General features: G+C 35.3%; 1 protein-coding gene across 2 annotated transcripts in view; it reads right to left on the bottom strand.

The window, feature by feature from the left end:
• Positions 1-22,436, bottom strand: part of DPP10 (dipeptidyl peptidase like 10) — a 618,096-nt gene that overhangs the window by 462,639 nt on the left and 133,021 nt on the right. For both annotated transcript variants that reach the window (XM_040645663.1, XM_040645668.1), the window contains exon 2: positions 11,898-12,012. In XM_040645663.1, the coding sequence (XP_040501597.1) occupies positions 11,898-12,012 (115 nt within the window). The remainder of the gene's footprint in view (positions 1-11,897; positions 12,013-22,436) is intronic.

The following is a 22,436-nucleotide window of genomic DNA, read 5'->3' as shown; positions in this document are numbered from 1 at the left end:
ACACACACACACACACACACACACGTGGCTATCTGTTACAAATTACAAAATTCAAGCTCTTAAGCAAAACACGTACATTTTGGAAAACTGGTGACTTCTACCTTGAATCTGACTGCTTTCCAAAACTTTTTTTTTTTTTTTTTTTTTTAAGAGTTTAAGTAATCTCTACATCTAACTTGGGGCTTGAACTCATAACCCTGAGATTAAGAGTTGCACGTGCTACTGAATGAACCAGCCAGGCACTCCCCAAAATTTTTCTAGTGAGACTTTTAAGTGGTATCATCAGTGATGTTAACTATGCTTTTGTTTTGTTTTGTTGTTATGTTGTACAATAAACCCCACCAACAATTGGAAAATTGGCATAATGCAATAAACTAATATTTTGCAAATGGCGGAGGCACAATGCTACAGAATCATGCATAGGTAAGAGATCTTTCTAAAGTAAAAGGTGGACCAGTGGGTTTTAATATACCAAAGTGCTGATAATTTATTGACATATTTTCAGTTTCCACATGGCAACTAACCTTTGAGAATCAATCACTTGTCAAGTTTTCAAGAAAGATCAAGGAAGGACCACTGTAATTACATGAAATAAGCTATCAAAACACATCTTCTATTTCTAACTACATATAATTATGAGACCATGATTCCTTCATATATGTCAACCAAAAAACCTACTGCAAAAGAGTTAGCACAGGAACACATATGAGAATCCTGATGTCTTCTATTTATCCAAACATAAACAGACTTGCAAAAAATATAAAATAATGCTGTTCTCACTATTTTTTCCTTCTGAAAAATATACCTATTTTATTACATGTTATATATATATTTACACGTATAGTTTTATTTTTGCCATTTTAAGTGATTAAGAAACATTTTAGAAAAAGTCTCAAAAATTATATTTTAACATCTAATCCAGTAAATGTTGACAGATATAACTGAAATGCCCAAAAAGTATTTTTTGGGTCCTCAATAATTTGTTAAAATATACTACACTAAGAAATGAATGAAGAAATAAGTCTCCAAAAGTATTTGGAAACTTTCATAGCTTACTTTCAAGATGTATACTACATTTAGACTGAACATTAATAACAAAATACAGGACTTGAACACCATTAATTAGGAGATACTGTGTGTGTGTGTGTGTGCGCGCGCGCGTGTGTAAACACATATACACACACAGATATATACACACATATATACGTGTGTGTGTTATATATAAAACACTCCACAGAAACACAGCACTTTTCAAGTACATGGAATATTCTCTAAGATACATCATGTTAGTCCACTGGATAAGTCTCAATAAATTGAAAAATAATGAAATCATTCAAAGTATCTTCTCTCGATGCAGTGGAATGAAGGTTGAAATCAATAACAGAAAGAAAACTGAAAAACTCATCTATATAAGAAAATTAAATAACACACTATTAAGAAGAAAAGTTTCAAGGAAGAAATCACAGGGGGAATCAGGAAATAATTTGGAACAAATGCCAATGAGAATGCAACATACCAAAACTTATGAGGTACAGTGAAAACATTACTCAAAAGGATGTTGATAGCTATAAACATCTCCATTAAAAAAGAAAGAAATGAAATCAGTAATTTAGCTTTACACATAAAGAAGAAAAAAAAGAGCAAAACGATGGAGAGAATCAACAAAATCAAAAGTTGTTTCTTTAAAAAGATGAGCAAAATTGACAAACCTTTGTCTAAGATTTAAAAAAAAAGAACATGCAAGTAATAAATCAGATATGAAACTGGGAGCAATACTACAAATTTTACAGAAATGAAAAGAATTGTGAGACAATAAAATGAACAACTGTTTGCCAACAAATTAGATAACCTAGATAAAATGAGCATATTTCTAGAAACACACAAACTACCAGACTGACTTCATAGGAAACAGAAACTCTACAGATTTTTAACAAGAAAATAAAAAAGAAAAAGAAATGAATCAATAATGGAAAACATTGCAATAAAGAAATATCCAGGATTAGATGGCTTCGTTTGTGAATTCTACAAGATTTTTAAAAAATTAACACCAATGCTTCTCAAAATCTACCAAAAACCAGAAAAAGAGGGAATACTTATTGATTCGTTCTATAAAGTAAGAATTATCCTGATCCAAATCTAGACAACACAAGAAAAAACAATTTATCATTATTCCTTATAAATATAGATGCAAAAATCCTCAATGCAATACTGGCAGAGAATGGCAGGATTTTTTAAAATTAACATGTCAAATTTGTCAGCATATCAAAAGGATTATGCATAATTAAAGAGAGGGATTTACCCTAGGAATGTAAGGGTAGCTCCACAAAAGAAGATCAGCTAATGTAACAACACATCAATAGGGGGAAAAAAAGGAGAAGCACATAATCATCACAATGATAAAATGCATTTGACAAAATCCAAAACTCTTTGCTTACAAAATGTTTTTAAAAAAATCAGGAATAGAAGGAAACTTTCTCAACCTCCTCAAAAGGTCATTTACGAAAAACCCAAAGTTAAGACAATAGTCAACAATGAAAGACTGAAAGCTGTATCCCTATGATCAGAAATGAGAAAAGGATGTTCATTTTCACCACTGCTATTCAACACTGTACTAGAATCTAGCCAGAATAATCAGGCAAGATAAATAAAAGGAAGTGAATTTAGAAAGGAAGAAATAAAACTACATTCATGAAAAGACCAAAGAATCCTTAATAACCTACTAAAGCTAATAAGTGAATTCAACATCGTTAATGGGTACACAATCAACATTCTACAATTAGTTGTATTTGTATTCACCAGCATTGAGCAATCCAAAAAAAAAAAAAAAAAAAGGATATTAAAAATCAATCCTACTTACTGTAACATACAAAAGAATAAAATACTTAGGAATAAATTTCACCAAAGAGTTAAAAACTTGTACATTTAAAACTATGAAGTATTACTGAAAGAGATCAAAGACAAATAAATGGAAGGACAATTTGTGTTTGTCACTTGGAAGACTAATATTTCTAAGATGGCGATATTACCCAAAGTAATCCACATATTCAACACAATTACTATCAAAACCACAACTGCCTATTTTTGCAAAAATGGAAAAGCCAATCTTTGAATTCATATGGAATTGCAGAGGACTCTGAAAAGCAAAACAATTTTTAAAAAGTTGGACCGTTCATACTTTCTCATTTCAAAACTTACTACAAAGCTACAGTAACCAAAACAGTGTTATGCTGGCACAAGGACAGATACATAGAGTACTATATTAAAATTGCACATCCTTACATAAATCCATATTATCTGTGATCAGTGGTAATCAACAAGGGTGAGAAAGCATACAATGGGGATAGAATAGTCTCTTCAACAAAGGTACTTAAGAGAAATTTATGTTATGTAAAAACTGAAGTTGGATTCCCTACCTCATACCATATACGAAAATTACTTCAAAATCAAGCAATGATCTAAAGAGAGAAGCTAAAACCATAACTCTCTTTAACAAAACATACTGGTAAATCCTTACGATTTGGTTTTAGCAATGGGTTCATAGATATGATACTAAAATCATGAGTAACAACAACAAAATAAACCGGACTCCATAAAAATTAAGAACTTTGCACATCAAAGGAAACTCAAATAAGTGAAGACAACCTACAGAATAGCAGAAAATATGTGAAAATCATATATCTGGCAAGAGATTATATCCAGAATATAGAACTTGTACAACAACAATGAAACCAAAAATCCAACTAAAGCATTAGCAAAGGACTTAATTTCTTCAAAGAAGATATACAAATGGCCAATAAGCACACGAGAAGATGCTCAACATCATTAATCATTATGGAAATGCAAATTAAAGCCAAATGAGATACAACTTTACATCTCTTAGATGACTATCATTAAAAAAAAAAGAAAAAAAAAGTAACAAGTGTTGGTGAGGATGTGGAGAAACTAGAACACATGTGTACTGCTATTGGGAATGTAAGATGGTTCCAACGCTGTGCAAAATAGTTTGGCAGTTCCTCAAACAGTTAAGCAGGGAATTACCATATGATCCTGTAATTCTCTTCCTAGTTATATACCCCTAAACATGGAAAAATAGGACTCAAAAAACACATGTACACACATGTTGATAGTGGCACTATTCCCAATAGCCAAAATGCAAAAACAACCCAAATTTCCATCAGTGGATACAAGGATAAACAAATTGTCCATATATACAATGGAATATTACTCAGCCATCAGAAAGAATGATTACTCAACATTTACATCAACATGGATGGGACTGGAGGAGATTATGCTAAGTGAAATAAGTCAAGCAGAGAAAGTCAATTATCATATGGTTTCACTTATTTGTCGAACATAAAGAATAGCAGGGAGGACATTAGGAGAAGGAAGGGAAAAATGAAGGAGGGGAATCAGTGGGGGAGATGAACCATGAGAGACTATGTACTCTAGGAAACCGAGGATTTCAGAGAGGAGGGCGGTGGGGGGTGGGTTAGCTGAGTGATGGGTAGTAAGGAGGGCACGTATTGCATGGAGCACTGGGTGTTATACACAAACAATGAACCATGGAACACTACATCAAAAACTAAGGATGCACTGTATGGTGACTAACATAATAAAAATAAAATAAAGTAAAAACAAAAAACAAACAAACAAACAAAAACCCACCCCCTTCCATAAACACAAGGGGGCAAATAAATGTCAAAAGCTTTTTTTTTCTTCCTTCAGGAGGACAGGCAGTTGAATGCAACTCCCCCTTTTAAGGAAACTTTGCTTCTCAAGGATCAGGCTGACTTGTTCCTCCCATTTTTAGAGGCCAGGCTATCATATTCCTAAAATTTATGTTTCAAAGAAAAAATATGACAAAATATTTAAAGCTCTAAAGTGACATATAAATAATTTTTGCACAATGTGGTTTAGAAAAGAAAGTGTGGCCTTATATTTTATCATGGGTATTTGAGGTTCCAAAAAAAAAAAAAAAACAAAAAACAAAACAACAACAACAAAAAAAACGTAATAGTTGAAGTAAAAATTCATACAAAATTTACATGCATAATTTTCGACTTCCCACTTCTGCCACTCCTTTGCCATTTTCCCCTTATGTAATCCAGTTTATTCCTTCTCTGTTATACACCCATTTAAAGAAGATACAGAATCAACCCATTTATTAAAAGATCAGGGTGAGAATGAACCAAAGCACATATATATTTTTTTTTCTGACATGTTTCTTGCCTATACTTTCCATGGGTGCAATAATATATCTTATCCTATATTTCAAAGGTTAAGACACATGCTAGAGCCAAAAAGCCCTGGGAGAGTGATCCAGCTTTTCCATGTTCTGGTTCTGTGACAGACAATTTACTTTAACTTGTAAGACTCAATGGAATAATGTAGAATATGCAAAAAGTAATAGTATCTATTTCACATTAGTGGTGTAAGAATAAATAAAATAGTGCATACAAAGCACTTAGCATAGTATCTGGCTTGAAACAAGCAGCTAATAAATGTTGCTTATTAAAACAGATTCTCTTCTGACATAAAATTCAACACATCATAATGTAAGCTAAATCCATTATTTATCCAACTAGACGATACAAAAAATGAGAATAAGAAATCGAATTTGACTTAAATGTAAAAGTAACTGTAAACCAAAGACAAAAAAATATAACTGCTCTTACTTTATTAATATCAGAGACAATTATTTTTCATTCAACATGAGAGATAAATCTATTAGGAAAGCAACAATAATCCACGTTATCCAGGGGGAAACTGTTAGAATCTGTCATTGTTTTCTCTTTGGCAGCCTGATTATGCCTGGGTAATACTATATTCAAATGGGTTCATCTGTGCTGTTCTTGGAAAAACAAGCAGAGACAATTTAGCTTATGCCTATCAATAAACATATCTTCTTTTTTTTTAACTCAACAAAATAAAATAAACAATTTGCATCTTGGTTGATGCTGATGTTTACAAGTGAGTAATGCAAATCTTAAAATCTGTAAAACATTATTTCCCTCTCATAAAAGCATTATGGGATGGTTTAATTGTTGCTTTGACATTTTAAAACACAGGTCAGATGCTTAAATGACACCTTTGAAATTGCAGCTGCCAAGAGATTGCTTGCAACATAATATAACATGACATTTTAACTAACTATAACCAGGAGCGATTGTTTCGGTAGAACATAATAGTAATGAGAATAAATTCATTTTGAGTTTTTGTATAACAACAACTAATCAGCTGTCACCATTCCAATAAAATACTTAATTTTATCAAATGCTTTCTAGAAAATTCTTTTTTTCATAAATAGGAACAGATTAATCTTTTGTAAGCCTCCTTTCAAAGGGTCAGATTGTTTTTCATTAAAAAACCTGGTGTGTAAGAAAAACAGGAAGAAAGAATTCTTTTCCTCAAAGTCTTATTTTCAAGCCCCTATTTGGCTAGGGCATGAACTCAAGTCAGTCTGATATGAAGGTCAACGTAATCACTCACTCTGCAATACTTTTCTCCACAAACTAGGCACCTAAATCATCCAAATTCTTCTGACCTTAGCTGTATTACCTAGAAAGCTGCACTTTCTTTAAGTTGGTATACTATGAGGAATAAATGACAGGATTATACACTCTCTTTGAAAAATATAAGTTGGCATTCCTTCAAAGACAGATACACATCCTTAAGTTTTCGCTTCTAGTTTTTGTTTTATTTCTCTGGATAAGGCTGCCTACATTTCTCCGGTACCTTCAGCTTCCTCAGTTCTAAATCATGGCTCTAGTGAATGATTTGAGTATAACTTCATGGATCAAAACCCTTACCTGACATAAAGATTTACCTAACCATTAATACCACAGCGGCAATCTCAACATGTGTAAATTCTTTCCCAACATGGCATCTGAAATTAGTCTAAAATTCTTAATATTAGAGATACTTCTAGAAGTGAAAATAAAGGCATGCATATAGTGGAACAAGACGATCCCTATTAAATTCTTGTTTGACTGGGATCAAGCAGAGTCCTGATGACTTATACATGAATGCTGATGACTTACATATGAATGCTGCTTTTCTTTTATGCTCTGATAGACCTGCAAAGACCAGCTAAGGATGCTTACCTCAAGAGGGTACTAAAGGAAGAGGAAATTGTCTAAGGAGCTAGAGCTAATGATTAAGACACAATTTCAGTGCCTTACAATTTTATCTTTAGTCAGCCATAGTAGTACATTAATCCAATGACCCTGTTTTGACACGGACTGATTAGAGACCCCAATCAAAAGGCAGCAGGCCACTGTTGCTGAAAATCAGGGTAGTACGCACAGTGCACACCGGTGGCTATCTCGATACAGCAACCAAATTGAAAGCTTAAAGAATATTCTCCACTAAATACATTCTAACTCATAAAATATGTCTCTCCTCTCAAAACAGGCCAAAATGCATAACTGCATTCTGCATGAAATGTTTCTCGACCATGATCATTCTCATTCTATATCTTCCATGTAAATATGAGACTGCACAGGGCATGCATGGCTATGTAAGACCAATCCCCATAACTTAGGCATGGATGTACATTCATCTATTTGTAGAGTATAAGTACTGATCTTCAAGTTACATATTCTGAAAATAAACGTGGGTGCTCTTTTCTCTTTAAAGTGATTCAGTACAAACAAAAAAAAATACGTAGGCTTGATCAATGCATCTAAATAAGTCTGCCCTTTAATAAAAAAAATGAAGTGAATAATTTGTTCCTTTCAAAAATAGTTACTTATTAAAGAAATACTTGAATGGTTAACCCACTCTTCAAAAATAATTAGGACTTCTCTTCACCAGGCAGGGAAGTTGCTGACAATCTTGGAAATTAAGACACCTGTGTCAAATTACTTCTGTAATAAAATTTGCAATCAAACCAAAATTACAATGAACATGTGTTTCTCTGGTTATAGGCTTGCATTCCCTAGCACTTACCTCCAAAATGTGATGCTATTTTGAGCAAAAGAGTTTCTAAATCATTTCTTAGACTAGATAACTTTTTATATGCTTTCCTCTCCCTCCCCCCCCCCCGAAAAAAAACCATTAAATGTATTTTCAAAGTACAAGAGACTTAGTGTGAGAGCTCACCAGGTTTAATCTGTTGCTACATTTGTTACCAAACAAGCCACAATTATTGCTGTTGCTGTGAGTGTTGCTATTATATTAGGTCATAGATATTTCAGCTGTAAGAAACTTCAAAAGATCACTTCATAGTCTGCTAAACCAAAGATGCTCTTCTTCAACCAAACATTTGATGTCAGATGAGGCAAGTGATCTGCCCAATGTTATTATATAGCTATAAAAAGCATATGGAGGGCACCTGGGTAGCTCAGCTGGCTAAGCATCTAATACTTGGTTTGGTTTTGGCTCAGGTCATGATCTCGGGGTCATGAGATGGAGCCCCACATAGAACTTCACAGTCAGCGGAAGTCTGCTTGTCCCTCTTCCTCTGCTCCCCCCCCCCTACTTGTGTGTGCTCTTTTTCTCTCTCTCAAATAAATACATAAACAAACAAATAAAATCTTTTTTTAAAAAGTGTATGGATTTTTGACCCCCACCCTTATTGAAAGGATTGTTCTAGAGTCAGCCCTTAGTCCTCAAGGTCTAGTATTTTGCTGAATAATTTCTGGATCACAAGTTTCTCCTCATGACACGGATTCCCCTTCCTCATTAATACTGTCCATCTCCCTGAGGAGTTTTACCTACAAAGCTGGGCTTAGTGGCTCCTGGTGGACAAATGGATCAAAAGAAGGAGGTACTGGATATTATCTTTCTAGTTGGAGGTTTTCCTTTGTGGGTCTATTCTAGCACAGCTGAGGGGGTCTTAGACGTGAGAGGCAGAAGAGGAATACATGGTGTAATCAGAGCACTGAAGTCTGACCACAGACATGCCCAGGCACACACACCTGCTAATTCAAAAGTCTACACTAATGGTCTCGATGCACATTCTAGATTAAGCAATCTCAGGTTTTTCCATGTCTCATGAGGAAGGCGAGACTACACAACATCTAAGAGCGCTTCCATACTTATGACTCAAGTCTTAGGCTATAAACAGTCTCCCAGCCTTATATTTCACTATGCTGTTCAGTTCGAACTCACCATGAAGGCCCTGTAACTAGGCTGGGATTTGCTTGTTCATAACTCAAATTCCTAACCAGCCTCATTACGCCTACCTACTTCTTCAAGTTCTATAATTTCCCAAGTCTTTGGTGGCTTTGAGTTTACAAAGTGTGCATAATGCAGTTTAATTGTTCCCTATAACAATACTTTTTCCACTCTAGCATACTGACTTTTATTTTTGAAATGGCGGACAAGGTTAAATAATTGGCCAATTTCACAAAACCAAATGTCATAATATTCTTGACAAAAATAACAGTAAAAACCATAGACCTTTGAACATGTGGTATGTTGAATGCACTTAATAAACTATAAATCTAAAAATAATTGCACTTTCGTTCATATGACTAATCTCACATGAAATTAAGTCTTTGGGTGGAGGATGTGTGGTGGTTGTGTGTTTGTAGCATTAGGGAAAAGAGATTCGAGGTGATGTATATGAAACAGGAGAGAGCAAGGCCAACTACCCATAGCACCTGGAATGTAGTAAGAACTCCATAATTATTTATTGATGAATGAATAAATGAATGAACAAACAGTCCACTGAAAGGCTGACTCCAGATTAAATATTTAGTCCCTTTCCATCTGCCATAATTTAAAATTGAAATCACAGAAGATCTATATTCTGGAGAGACTTTATGTATTTTCTTAGAAATCTCCCTCATGTAACACAGTGTTGGGCATTGTGCCTGGTGGTCCATAAGTACAGAAGAATAGCGAGAATAAGACGGATAGCAAGAGCAGTGTTAAACACTAAGCACTTGAATTATTTCATGTCATCTGTCCCTCACGGTAACACTATGAAGTTGGCACTACATGTTGCACCCATAAGACAGATGAGTGAAATGGCGGACAAGGTTAAATAATTGGCCAATTTCACAAAACCGGGAAATTACAGAACCAGAACTCGAACCAAGGTGTGTCTTGCCCAAAGTCCTTGCTTTAAAAAATGACTAAGTGCATGAGAAATAGATTCCAACCACACCTGTTTTTATACTGAACAACACAAAAACGGCTCGGTAGAGGAAATTTTAATTTAGTCAGTGGCCAACTCTAGAAGGTCTTGCTTATACCAAATACTCAATGGACCCCAAAGCATCACAATGGCCTCAGAGAGTAACAAGAAATTCTGAGAAAATGAATCAGTGGGAAAAGCTACTATAATCAGATGGAAGAAAGATTAAGAGAAACAAATAGGCATCAGGGCACTAATTTCTCCATCTGGTTCATAGTCCCCAGTAGAAGGCAGTATACCCAAGTCATTCATTTTTTGTTAATTACATTAAAATTCTTTAAGCGGAACACTATGTTGAACATAAGCTTATCTTCCTTTACCATTCAGCAACAACTTAGAGCCATCACATTGTTCAATTACACTGTATTGCAGATGGACATATGAGGCAGTTAAGACAGGGTTCCTGAAGAGAATGCTGGATAAGTCAGCTCTTATCAGGGAAATTCTCTCTCTCTCTTTCTACCCTTTCTTCCTTCCCTCCCTTCCTTCCATCTTCCTTCCTCCCTTTCTCCCTTCCTTCTTCCTTCCTCCCTCCCTTTCTCTCTCTTCCTCTCCCCTTTCCTCCCTCCTGATGTCTTTAATCTCTTTTTCAATCTCTTCATATGTTAAATCATAATTACAAACTATTTTTGACAATTTGTACATTTCAAAGCCAATATTTTACAAAGATGGCATATTTCAAAAAGTACCACATTGGAGCAATTGATACTGTCATTTGTATAATTAGTCACCGTAATTAGTTGACTAAATAACTCTGAAAGAGAGCTATTATTGTTAATCCTACTTTATACATGAGGAAATAAATTCAACATGTTTAAGGGCTTGTAAATAACAAAAGTGGGGCAAGAACTGAAGTGTAAATACGTATTATTCAACAACAGGCTGTAACTTCATTACATCAGTTGATTTGGGGACTAGCTCAATCCTATCCCAGGAATGACTATTTTTTATAATCCTGAGCAATCTATGAGTGTTCAGTCTTTGAGGAAACTAGGTGGGTGGGCGTAGCAGGATGTCAAATGCACTTGCTCCTAGAAGACATTTTGGGGAGTTTTAAAAGTCAGCAGCCTTTCTCTGTCTTCCAATATTAGCACATACTAAAGAGCAGTGAAACTTCTGGGTACTGAAATAATCCCCAAAGAAGAATCAAGCCTACTGCTAATTTATATATTAGTGTTAAACTCTTTAATGTAAAGGACACAATTGGAAGATCATTGCAAGGGCAATTTGGCGATGTTCTTTAGACAAGGGGAAATTGGGAATATAAAAGCTATAAGGAAAGAAAGGAGCAGAAGAAAGCAGCATTTAGAGGCTTACCTCATTCTCTTTTGATCAAACTCTCACTGTCTCTCAAATCCTCCCTCACCACCCTTATTACAGTTGAGCTATCACCTCCATTTGGGGACTTCCAGGTTCCACTCCCTCATCTTCAACGTACAATGAAAGTCAAATGTCCCCTGCATTTATTAGCTGACAAACATAATAAGTCTCTAAGTAGCAATGGAGACTAAAGATCTCCTTGGCATTCTCAATGTATATATTTTACATTTCAGCTTCCCAAAAATATCTTTCATGATATTTGAACCACAAAATTACTCTGCCATTTGCAAAATGTCTGGTTATGCATTTTTTTTGTTCCAACCAATGCTAATGTGTCTTAAGATACCACATATGGCTACCCTCTTAAGGCATTTGAATGTGAAATTATCACCCACAATACCATCATAAGAGAGGAATAAAGACAGATTACCTGGGGTTAAGAGGATGACTGACATAGTGATGAGTGAGCATACAACTAAAATCACCAGCAGGGCAATAGCAATTCCCTTCCAGTTTCTCTGTGGAGGGCTGTTACTTCCCAGTTCCTACCGAGATAGAAAAAATAAAAAGGTTCATAATTATACATGCTCCAGAAGAAATGTATTCATAAAGGAATGATTCAGTGCATGGCACAATCACAGTTTGAAAGCTGATTAGGAACCTTTTCCTCTTCGGTAGCTCACTTAATTATTCAAAGGTGCATATATTATAAATGGCTGTCTTTTGGGGGGTAATCTTATTTCTCTAAGAGATAAACCAACAGAGCTTTATGCCTGCTGTCCAAAATATAGATGACATTAAAATGCATTTACTATAAACACTAGGACAATAGCCAAAATACTCTGTAACATAATTATGGAAATAAAGTGTGCCCACTTACATTTTATCTTACTACAATGGAGCCTACAATAAAGATTTAGATACCAATATTTCCCAAACACTGTGGACTACTTTCCTAACTGGATAGTGGGGGAAAAGATTTGAGATGGGAAAATCATTCAAAATGCCCCATGCTGCAGAGCAGGGCACATCTGTCAACACAACAGGTCCTTTTCCAACAGCTCCCCCACCACTCATAAAAATCAACAGGATGTAGTAACTAAATTAAATGAGTGCTCCTATATCAATGGTTGATAGCATCCTCTCCCTAGGCAGCATGCCTAATATTGGCAAGGAAATAAGATTGATGGGGGAGGATAGACTTGAACATCTCTCACAATACACAGAGTAAAGCTGTTCATTTTTCAGATGATCTGTGTTCTACCCTGTTGACTAGAAATGTGTGAGCATAATTCACCAAAGCAAACACCACAGTGAATTGAAGTGAATGCCAGATTTTCTTTGCAATGAAGTTTATAAAACAAGGAATTTCTCACTTCTTTCTTCCTACGCCATCTCCCAGCTTCTTTTCCTCCTTCCCAACAAAGACTTCTTTATTCAAAGCTAGTTAAGTGATTTGAAGACAAATGAAACAAAACATAAAGGTATCCAGCTCACCATGTGTGCACAAATCACTCAACAAGAGCAGCCCTGCTTTAAACAAAGATAAATAGAATAGCAAATATTTAATAAATTATAAATGGGTTCCTGTGACTCACGGATTAAAACAGTGAGCAAATTTTCATACAGTGATGTTGGCATTCAATTCTGCCATAAAGAACTAGACCCTAAATAAAGGCGAGAAGAAAACGTGCATGGAAGGTTATTTTTTTCTTGTTTTTTCCCTTCTGAGATCACCTGCTTTGTCTTTAAGTCTGAGGGACCAAATCCAGCAGAGGTCAATTCTACTCTTTTTAACATGACTGACTTCATGCCTCTTTTCCACGCTTATTAATACTCTTTATCCATCAGCTCTATTTCTCTTGCATTTTGGTTGGAATCTCCAGTCATACTTGACCTGCGCAAGTCCACTTAAACACAGAAATTTATAGTTTTTAGTACTATCAATGTATTTTTTCTTATGATTTTCTTAATAACATTTTGTGTTCTCAAGCTTACTTTATTGTTAGAATACAGTATATAACATACATAACAAAATACGTATCAGTTGTTTATTGTTACTGGCAAGGCTTCTGGTCAACAGTAGGCTATAAGTAGTTATGTTTTGGGGAATCAGATGTTACACATGGACTTGTGACTATGCTGAGGTTGGTGCCCCTAACCCCCACATTATTCAAGGGTCAAATGTATAGGCAATAATAACTGGCATCTCACTCCAATTAAAGAATTAAGAGTAAATTACAATTTTAAACCTACTGATTCTGATCGTGATTCCCTGTCACTTGATATGCAGCCTCACCTTAGCAGACTCTAAACCCAGGATGAGTGATCATCCAGTAAGGCCAACAACAAGACCCAGGGACGGTGATAGAGACACAAGTTTACTGGGGAAACTCACACGCAGGGAATCCAGCAGAGGACAACTGGACAAGCATCCACTGCTGGGATCTACATGCAGCAAGTTTTTATACCCCAGCAACTTGCTTTAGCACCTTCTGTTGCCTCTCCCTCCCTGCATGGCCAGAGCCTTAAGGAGATCAAGGCCTACCATCTGGACACTGTTACAAGGAGATACTCTAGGATGGCCAGCCCCAGAGCCTCTGACCTTGAACACTGAACGATACGTTCTTCTGTACGTTCTGCTTGATGGGAATACAGAGGGAGGACAGGATTTCTACATTCTCAAGACAGTGATTAACAGGGGCGATCAGAGTACGCTTTCACAAATTAGTTACCCAGCAGGTACCTTACACTTGAACACAAGGCAACTTATTAAAGAAATGACTTGAGTGTACTTCCCAGTTTTTGAATAGGATGTAACCATTTAATGTCCAAATGTTGTTTTAACAGTAATAATATCTTAGATATCTTACTATGTGTTTGGTATTATACTGACTATATTCACAATCTCTCATAATCCTCATAAAAATTAGGTGAGATTACAATTATTTTGATACATTTGCAGTTGGGAAAAATAAGATCTAGAGAAACTAATTAAAAATCCACTTACTGTTAATAAGTGGAGATCACTCGGGCCAGTCCATAAACTCTGGCTCTTAACCACTTTAATATGCTGTTCTTAAGATAAATATGTCAAGGATAAATTCATGAATCGATAAATAAATCAATGACGATTTGGACCCCAAAATAATAATAGTTGTACTTTCTTACCTTTTATTTGACAAAATTTACAATTAAAGAAAAGCTATCCTGAATTCTGTAATGCTTTCAATAGACTGGGAAAATACACCATTTTTAAAATGGTAAAGCACATTTGAGTTAAAAAAAAAAAATCTGTTCATAAAGTGATGCACGTAAGATGACTCATCAATGCCCAAGTAATCTACAAATCTGTTTAGGAACTGCAGACTTAATGAGCTTGTAATATAATTCCCCCCTTTCTATCCACCTTAGATTCTATTACCAAGGCAGTATTTCTAAAGCATGGTTTCACTTAGGTCCCTTTATTCCACAAAGTCCTTTAATATCTCTATACTACCTAAAGAATCAAATGCAAATGAGATAAGTTAGCATAACAGTTGTCTATAGCCAAGCTCCAGTTTCCTCATCCAGCTTGATCCCTTTTGAAAAAGAACAGAACCCCAAACTGCTCTGATTACCATTTGGCACAAATGCCTCAGATGCTACAACCTTCAAATCACCTTCCTTCCTAATTCTTACCCATCCAATCCCTTCAGCATGCCTCCACTTGCAGGTACTGTCAATCATTCAACATCCTGCTCTAATGGCTCTCCTCTTGAGAATTTCACCTAATTATGCAAGCCAAATATGATTTCCCTTCCTCTGGGGGGGAAAAAAAAGCCTAAAATACATTGTACCGATAGGCTGAATCCACTCCTACTACTAAAGAGCTGTGAGATTGCAAAAATGTAGTTTTCCTAGCCTCAGATTTTCTTTTTGTTTTATCTGAACAAATGGAATAATAAGGTAGTTATTTTTAAATGTAAGAATTAAAACTGATTATTCAAACAAATCTTTTAGGTACAATAAAGTTCACATTAAATGAACTGCTTAGAATGTTCTTCCTCCACACACTTAATGTAGATCGTTCTCTACATTCAAGTCTCATCTCAAATACTCCTTCCTGACCACCCTCTCTGAAATAACTTTTCATATCCCTTCTATTCTCTCACTCCCCTTTTTCTTCGTAGCATTATCATTTTAGGTATATCACATGTCTTATTTAATCATGTATCTATAATAACATATTAAGCTAGTTAAGAATATATATTTGAGGTGTTTAAATGTTCATTCTAACCTTTTCAGCTCTCCAGAATAGAAACTTCACAGTGTCATCAATGTAGTTCATCTTGTTCTCTGCTACGTCCCTAGCATCGTGAATGGTGTTTGGCACATACTAGGTATGCCATAGATTATTTTAAAATGAATGAATGAATCATAGTGTTAGGAGTTAGTTGGGCGGTTAGGTAGTCAGGATCAGGGTCCCCAACAAGAACATATGGAGTCAGGACAGCTAAAATAAAATTGCACCAACATCCTGTTTTGCAGCTTAGATGGGACCGCACTGACATTCTGCTCTGCAGCCTTTGCAGAAAGGACTTCTACAAAATGTCCTAAAATAAGACAATTAACCACAAAAGCATTTGTCGATATCACAGGCAAGGGGTAGTTAAGACTTAAGCCCCCAGATGTCAGCAAAAAAAGGACCGTCAGCACGTGGACATTAACCTAATAGGGAGACGATATGTAACCAAAACGCTGATTATCATGACTCAGCACACCCTGATTGCTTAAGAAAGTTCCCCAAAAGAGCTCATAAAAACCCCTAAATTTAGAAACCCTAAGGGGAACCCACTGGGGCCCTTTCTGGGAGCTTTGTACTCTTGCTCAATAAGCTTTGCTTTGCTGCCCACCACTCTTCATCTGGTCTACCTCTTCATTCTTTGAAGAGGCGTAACCAAAAACCACAGGCACTAAGGGGACACAAAATCCCGTAACAATAGCAGCTATGATGAAGATAATGATGATGATGGCAATGGGGGTTGTTCTGATGATAATGCTTAAAGCCATATATAAAAAGCCACCGTATCCCTGTCAAAGTTACTATCTGCTTAAAGTAAGAATGACATCTTAGACAACTTTAGATTACTCAGACCACTTAACAATCTCTGGTTCTTTTAATAAGTGCTTAGAAAATAATTGCCCAATTAATTAAGTAGTATAAATGGAAACCCAAAAGGGGACAGAGATACAGTACCATTAGTCAAATACACATTAATAGCAAACTTTAAAAATGTACCTACTTGCTAAAGATCAATTTGACTGCAATTAATTTTAGGCTCATTTATCTGATGCTAGCTTTCCAAAATGCAGTTGCCAATCCTCAAGTTAACTTCCTCTTCAAAAAACTTGTTAATTTCTATTGCTGTGGAAAGCGGTTCTAATTGACTTTGCTTTTCAATGACTTCCTACAAGCCACCACCTGAAACCAATCAAGGGTGCATGCCAGGCCCACGGAATAGGTACGGTGCTGTGCGGCAACCTGAGAAAACATGCTAAGGAGTTTGCAGTGAGGTTATCTGGATGCTCTGGAGGCAGAACAGAGTCAACGTTGGGAAATTGTATTCCCAGGATGGGTTTGAGGATACCTTCAAAGATACAAAGACAAACAGTAATAATCTTGTAAATCAGTCCTCCAGGGGATGGATGCATCAGTTGAAAGACTTGTGTTCAATTCCAGATAATATTCAGTGCTGTGATAGTCCAGAGACATGTTGGTGCTACAGGGGAGCTGGATCCTAGTTGGATCCTAGCTATTCATTTTGCATCTACTGCCTATCTACTCACCACTTTTCAGAGAACAGTTAAGTCTATAAGACAAAGCTGTCCTCTATATACAGTTTACCAAAATCCAAACGCATCTTTTAGTTGTTCAAGTGCAAAGAAAAAAGTGCTGGAAATCATAAGCAAAAGACAAAGCAAAAAAACCCCAAGATTAGGTATAATTTTATTTGGCAAAATAAGGGAAAACAGCCAAACTGATTCTGTTTTCTTAAAAAAAAAAAAAAGTTAAGAACATCAACATTTGAGGGTTTTAACTTACAGCATTTCACTTGTACTTCTCCTTAGACAACTGCAATGCATTTTCTTCCATATGCACCATGAGAAGAAATATGATCCTTCTACATTGAAATAGTCTCAAAAAGTGGTAACATGCAGAGGAAGATTCAAGGAGAAAAATCATAATGTTAAACTATGTCTGTAGATTAGATGTGGGTGTGTTTTAATTAAAATAGATTTTCTTCTACCACATGTCTACTTTTAGAGAACCACAGGGAGGGCTCTTTAAAATAATCCTTATTGTTACTTGAAAAGGTGATGTTAGATTTCCAGGCTTAGAGTATTAGTATTTAATACACTGATTCATAGTTTGGATCTCAACCATACCAATCATGCAAAAACTCAATTCTTCACTTTTCTCTTATCCCCTACCTATACTTATTACCTCAAGACCTTCGGATGCGCGAATAAAGTCTTCACAAAAACAGAATTTTAATGTTTCCTGAAATGAATTCGAATAAGTGCCTTAAATTAAAACAAACAACAACAACAACAATAAACAGGGACAACACATTCCACCAGTTCATTTTCTGTTAAATAGCTCAAAAGTCTGAATTATTTTTATTTAAATAATTTTACTCTACTTATGGTGTCCACATTCTCAACTATGAATAGGTTAGAAATGATCCAGACAGTTATACTGAATAATTGGAAAATATATTAATCAAAGTTGAAAAAAATACTTTCAAATGTTCTGTATGATTCCATGATATTAGAAACACATGGCACGTTAAAGAGTTTTAAAGACACCTTGGAAAAATTCCAAACTGGTGAAAAATGCTTTTATGTCATTCCTAAGAAAGGTTTAGATGAGTTTGACTTGAAAAACCTTGAGATATAGGGATTCAATTGGCCAATTACCTTTAAACAATCCTATTTTACAAAATATACTGGAGTATTTTAGAGTATAAGATAGCATACTAGATGCAGCTAGGGATACAAATTAACCTAAGAACTGTCCCCAATGAGGATAAACTATAATGAAGATTTTGCCAACCCACCAATATAATACAAGGTTATATAAATAAGGATAAAGCTGGAAATTACAAATTTTTTCTATGGAAAATGAGGGGAGACGTTTTAATTTCCTTCTTGATATAAAACATTTGCTCTGAATATCCAATCAGCATTTTGTAAAACTGAGGTGCTGGATGTGCTGAGATTACATAACTGTGCAAAATCTGGAATGAAGAAAAGGAATCACAGGAGATTTTTAAAAGTGAAGTGTGCATAAAAATACACACTTAGGTATTTGGAAAGTTCAAAAAGGGTACATTTCTTTTCTTTCTAGCAAAAATTATTGACAAAATTTACAACATGGAACAGCCTGATAAACAAAATTGTGATAATTTTTAAGGATCGCCTCTAATATAAAGGGCTACAGTTCTGCCTCCAAAAAAACAGATGATTCCTATACCATTTATAACATTTTGGAATGTACTGAAAGGAAAAATTTCAAATTTTATTAAGTTCCTACATTGTCTCAATACTATATCTTTTTTTTTTTTTTAAGATTTTATTTATTTATTCGACAGAGATAGAGACAGAGACAGCCAGCGAGAGAGGGAACACAGGCAGGGGGAGTGGGAGAGGAAGAAGCAGGCTCATAGTGGAGGAGCCTGATGTGGGGCTCGATCCCATAACACCAGGATCACGCCTCGAGCTGAAGGCAGACGCTTAACCGCTGTGCCCAGGCGCCCCTCAATACTATATCTAAAAAAATATAGCACATAAAGAAATTTTCAACTCAATTTAAATAAAAATATGTCCATTTATCAAATAAAATTTTAGTGAATTAGATGCAGGAGCATAATAAAATAATCATTAAATATTATGAAATATTGTCCAATATTAGGAGATACAGCCACAGTTCCCTACAACATATTAAGACTAGCAATAAAAATGTAATCATAGAGATTCTCATTTCTAATTTGCAGTTAATATTTATAACTACTGTTTCTGAAAATTTCCCATTATATTCTAGGTCATTCACAATTTTCTCATTCATCATGCTTCTCTGATTAGAGGATTCTATGCTAAGTAAAGTGCATATTTTTGGTAAATGATCACAAGTTATATGTTTTTAAAATTATGCTTGTTAGAGTTTTGTGCTGTCAATGTACATGAAGCAGTATTGAGTCACTGCTACTCATTATGTGACCTACAGACAATAGTGGAAGCTTATTACATATGCAAAATTAGAGTCTTTTATTGCTATTTGCTTTATTATTTTTAATTCTGATTTGGTTTTATTTGTTCACCATTAATTTGTTTATAAAAGAACTAGCAATTATCTCAGGTATACTTTGACATTTCTCTCTCTTCAATAATTATGATGTTGGTGACACACTCCTAGATAGATCATCATTAAATTAGAAAACAAAGATGACAGGCATCATCAATATATTATGCATGATAGTTTTAAATTTCTATTATGATTTAGGGGTTGTCTGAGCATCTGTGACTCTGAACATGTTTAGGGTTCAAAACCACAACTAAAAACATAGCATTAAAAAAATAATAATAAGATCTGATACGAGCAAGATGGCAGACTAAGAAGCTCTAGACCCTCATTCTCTCCACATAAACATCAAGTAAGCAACTACAGACTGGTTAAAATAGTTTGTGGGAGTTCTGCAAACCAGTTAAGGATCTGCAGCAACCAAGCAAAAGTCTAGTCAAGAAAAACCCACATTCAAAAAGGAAATTTCATGGCTTTCTTTAATGCCCTCCCCTCCCCTTGCCCCCCACACAGTGAAGTATGGTCAAGAGGAAGTAGCCCAATCTCAGTTCTTTCCCTCAAAAGGAAGGAAATGAGTGGAACCTGTTTGTACCTTTCTGGCCTGTCTGTGGGCTACCTGAGGGACTCACTTCTGTCTTGCCTGACTTGGAGACCAGTGAGAACGGCTACATAGATTGGGTCTCAGGTTGGAAGCTGTGGAAGGCAGTGGTAGTTTCCATGGTAGATGAAAACTGATGGAACCACAGACATGCAGAACATGACAGCAAGGAATTATAGGCAGAGGAACATAGTAGAACCCCCAAGACCTCAAGAAGGGGTGAAATTTTGGGGGAAATTAAGACATTTAAAAACATCATATATACAGGGGAATTGGGGGAAAAATGCACACACAAACCCAAGGAAGAAAAATGCTGCATTAAGATCTGAGAATATCTTGAGCCTTCACATTGTACTAATTAACTACCATCTTCCTCTGCACAGAGCCAGTCTACAAAGCCTAAGAGAGGTGCCAATATTTTCATATTCCCAATTTTCAGCAAAAGATCACAAGGAATAGAAAGAATCAGGGGAAAATAGTCCACTCAAAGGAACAAAATAAATCTCCTGAAATCCACTGTAAAATAACAAAGCCTTCAAAATTACTAGAGAAATGACTGTCTGAAATATGCTCAAAGAACTAAAGGAAATCTGAAAAAGGAAATACAAGCCAAATATGAATATCAATAAAACTACAGAAAGTATTTTTGAAAAACCCAGAAATTCTGGGTTGAAAAATAAATGAATTGAAAAACTCACTAGGGGGATTCAACACCGGACTCAATCAGCAGAAAAAAATATCAGTGAAGACTGGTCATTTGAACTTACTAAGTTTGAAGAGAAAAAAGAAAAAAAGAATGAAGAAAAGTGAACAGAAACTAAGGGACTTAACAGGCACCCCCAGTGAATTAACATATACATTACAGGCACCCCAGAAGGGGAAGAAAGAGAGAAAGGGTCAGAAAACTTATGTGAAGAAATAATGACTGAAACTTTCCAGATTTGAGGAAAGATGTGGATATCAAAACACAAGAAACACAAAAGCACAAATGAACTCCAAGCAGAAGAGACCCACATCTAGAAACATGTAATCGAACTACCAAAAGCCAAAGACAAAAAGAGAATCTTGAAAGAATAAAGAGAAAAGTGACTCATTGCTTACAAGTATCTACAGTAAGATTATCAGAGGATTTCTCAGCAGAAACCTTGCAGGCCCGAGGCAGTGGGATGATATATTGAAAGTGTGAAAGAAATAAAAAAATCAATAATTCTATGTCAAGCAAAACTACCCTTTGAAGAAGAGAAAGACATTAAGACATTCCAGGCAAACATAAGATGAGGAAGCCTATTGCCACTAGGCTTGCCCTACCCTAAATGCTAAAGGGATTCTAAGTTGAAATTTAAATGCTAGGCAGTAACTTGAGGTCATATGAAGATACAAACTTCTTCCATAATGGTAAATATGAGGACAAATATATAAAACAGTATTATTGCAATTTTGGCTCCAAACTTCTCATTTTAGTCTTCCACAGGATTTAAAAAACAAAAACATAAAAGAAATAAGTGCAAGCTTAGGTTATGAGTATACAATAAAAAGACATAATTTATAACACTAATAACACAGGAAGGATAGTGCTATAAAAGACTTTTTGTGTCCAACTGATGTTATGTTGGTATTCATTTAAACTAGATTGTTATAACTTTTGGATATAATAGATAATTACCATGATAACCACAAAAAAATTCTTTACAATTTACACAAAAGGAAATGAGAAGGAGATCAAAATACTTCACACAAAAAAACCAACTCGACATAAATAAAGTACTGAAAAAGAAATGAGGGACAAAAAGCTATAGGGCATAGATAAAGCAAACAAAATGACAATAGTAAGTCCTTCTCCAAGTAATTATTTTTCAAGTAAAGGAATCAAGTGCCCCAATACAAAAACAAACAAACAAACAAACAAACAAACAAAAAAAACAGATAAAGGGGGAAACAAAAAGAACAGGACTTGAATATATGCTGTTTACCAAAGACTCACTTGGGATCTAAGGACAAACTTGACAGGAAAGCAAAAGGATGGAAAA

This window comes from Ursus maritimus, unplaced genomic scaffold, assembly GCF_017311325.1.
Source record: "Ursus maritimus isolate PB19 unplaced genomic scaffold, ASM1731132v1 scaffold_1, whole genome shotgun sequence".
Taxonomy (NCBI): domain Eukaryota; kingdom Metazoa; phylum Chordata; class Mammalia; order Carnivora; family Ursidae; genus Ursus; species Ursus maritimus.
Note: the sequence above shows the minus strand (reverse complement) of the source record. Positions and strands in the feature narration are given on the sequence as shown.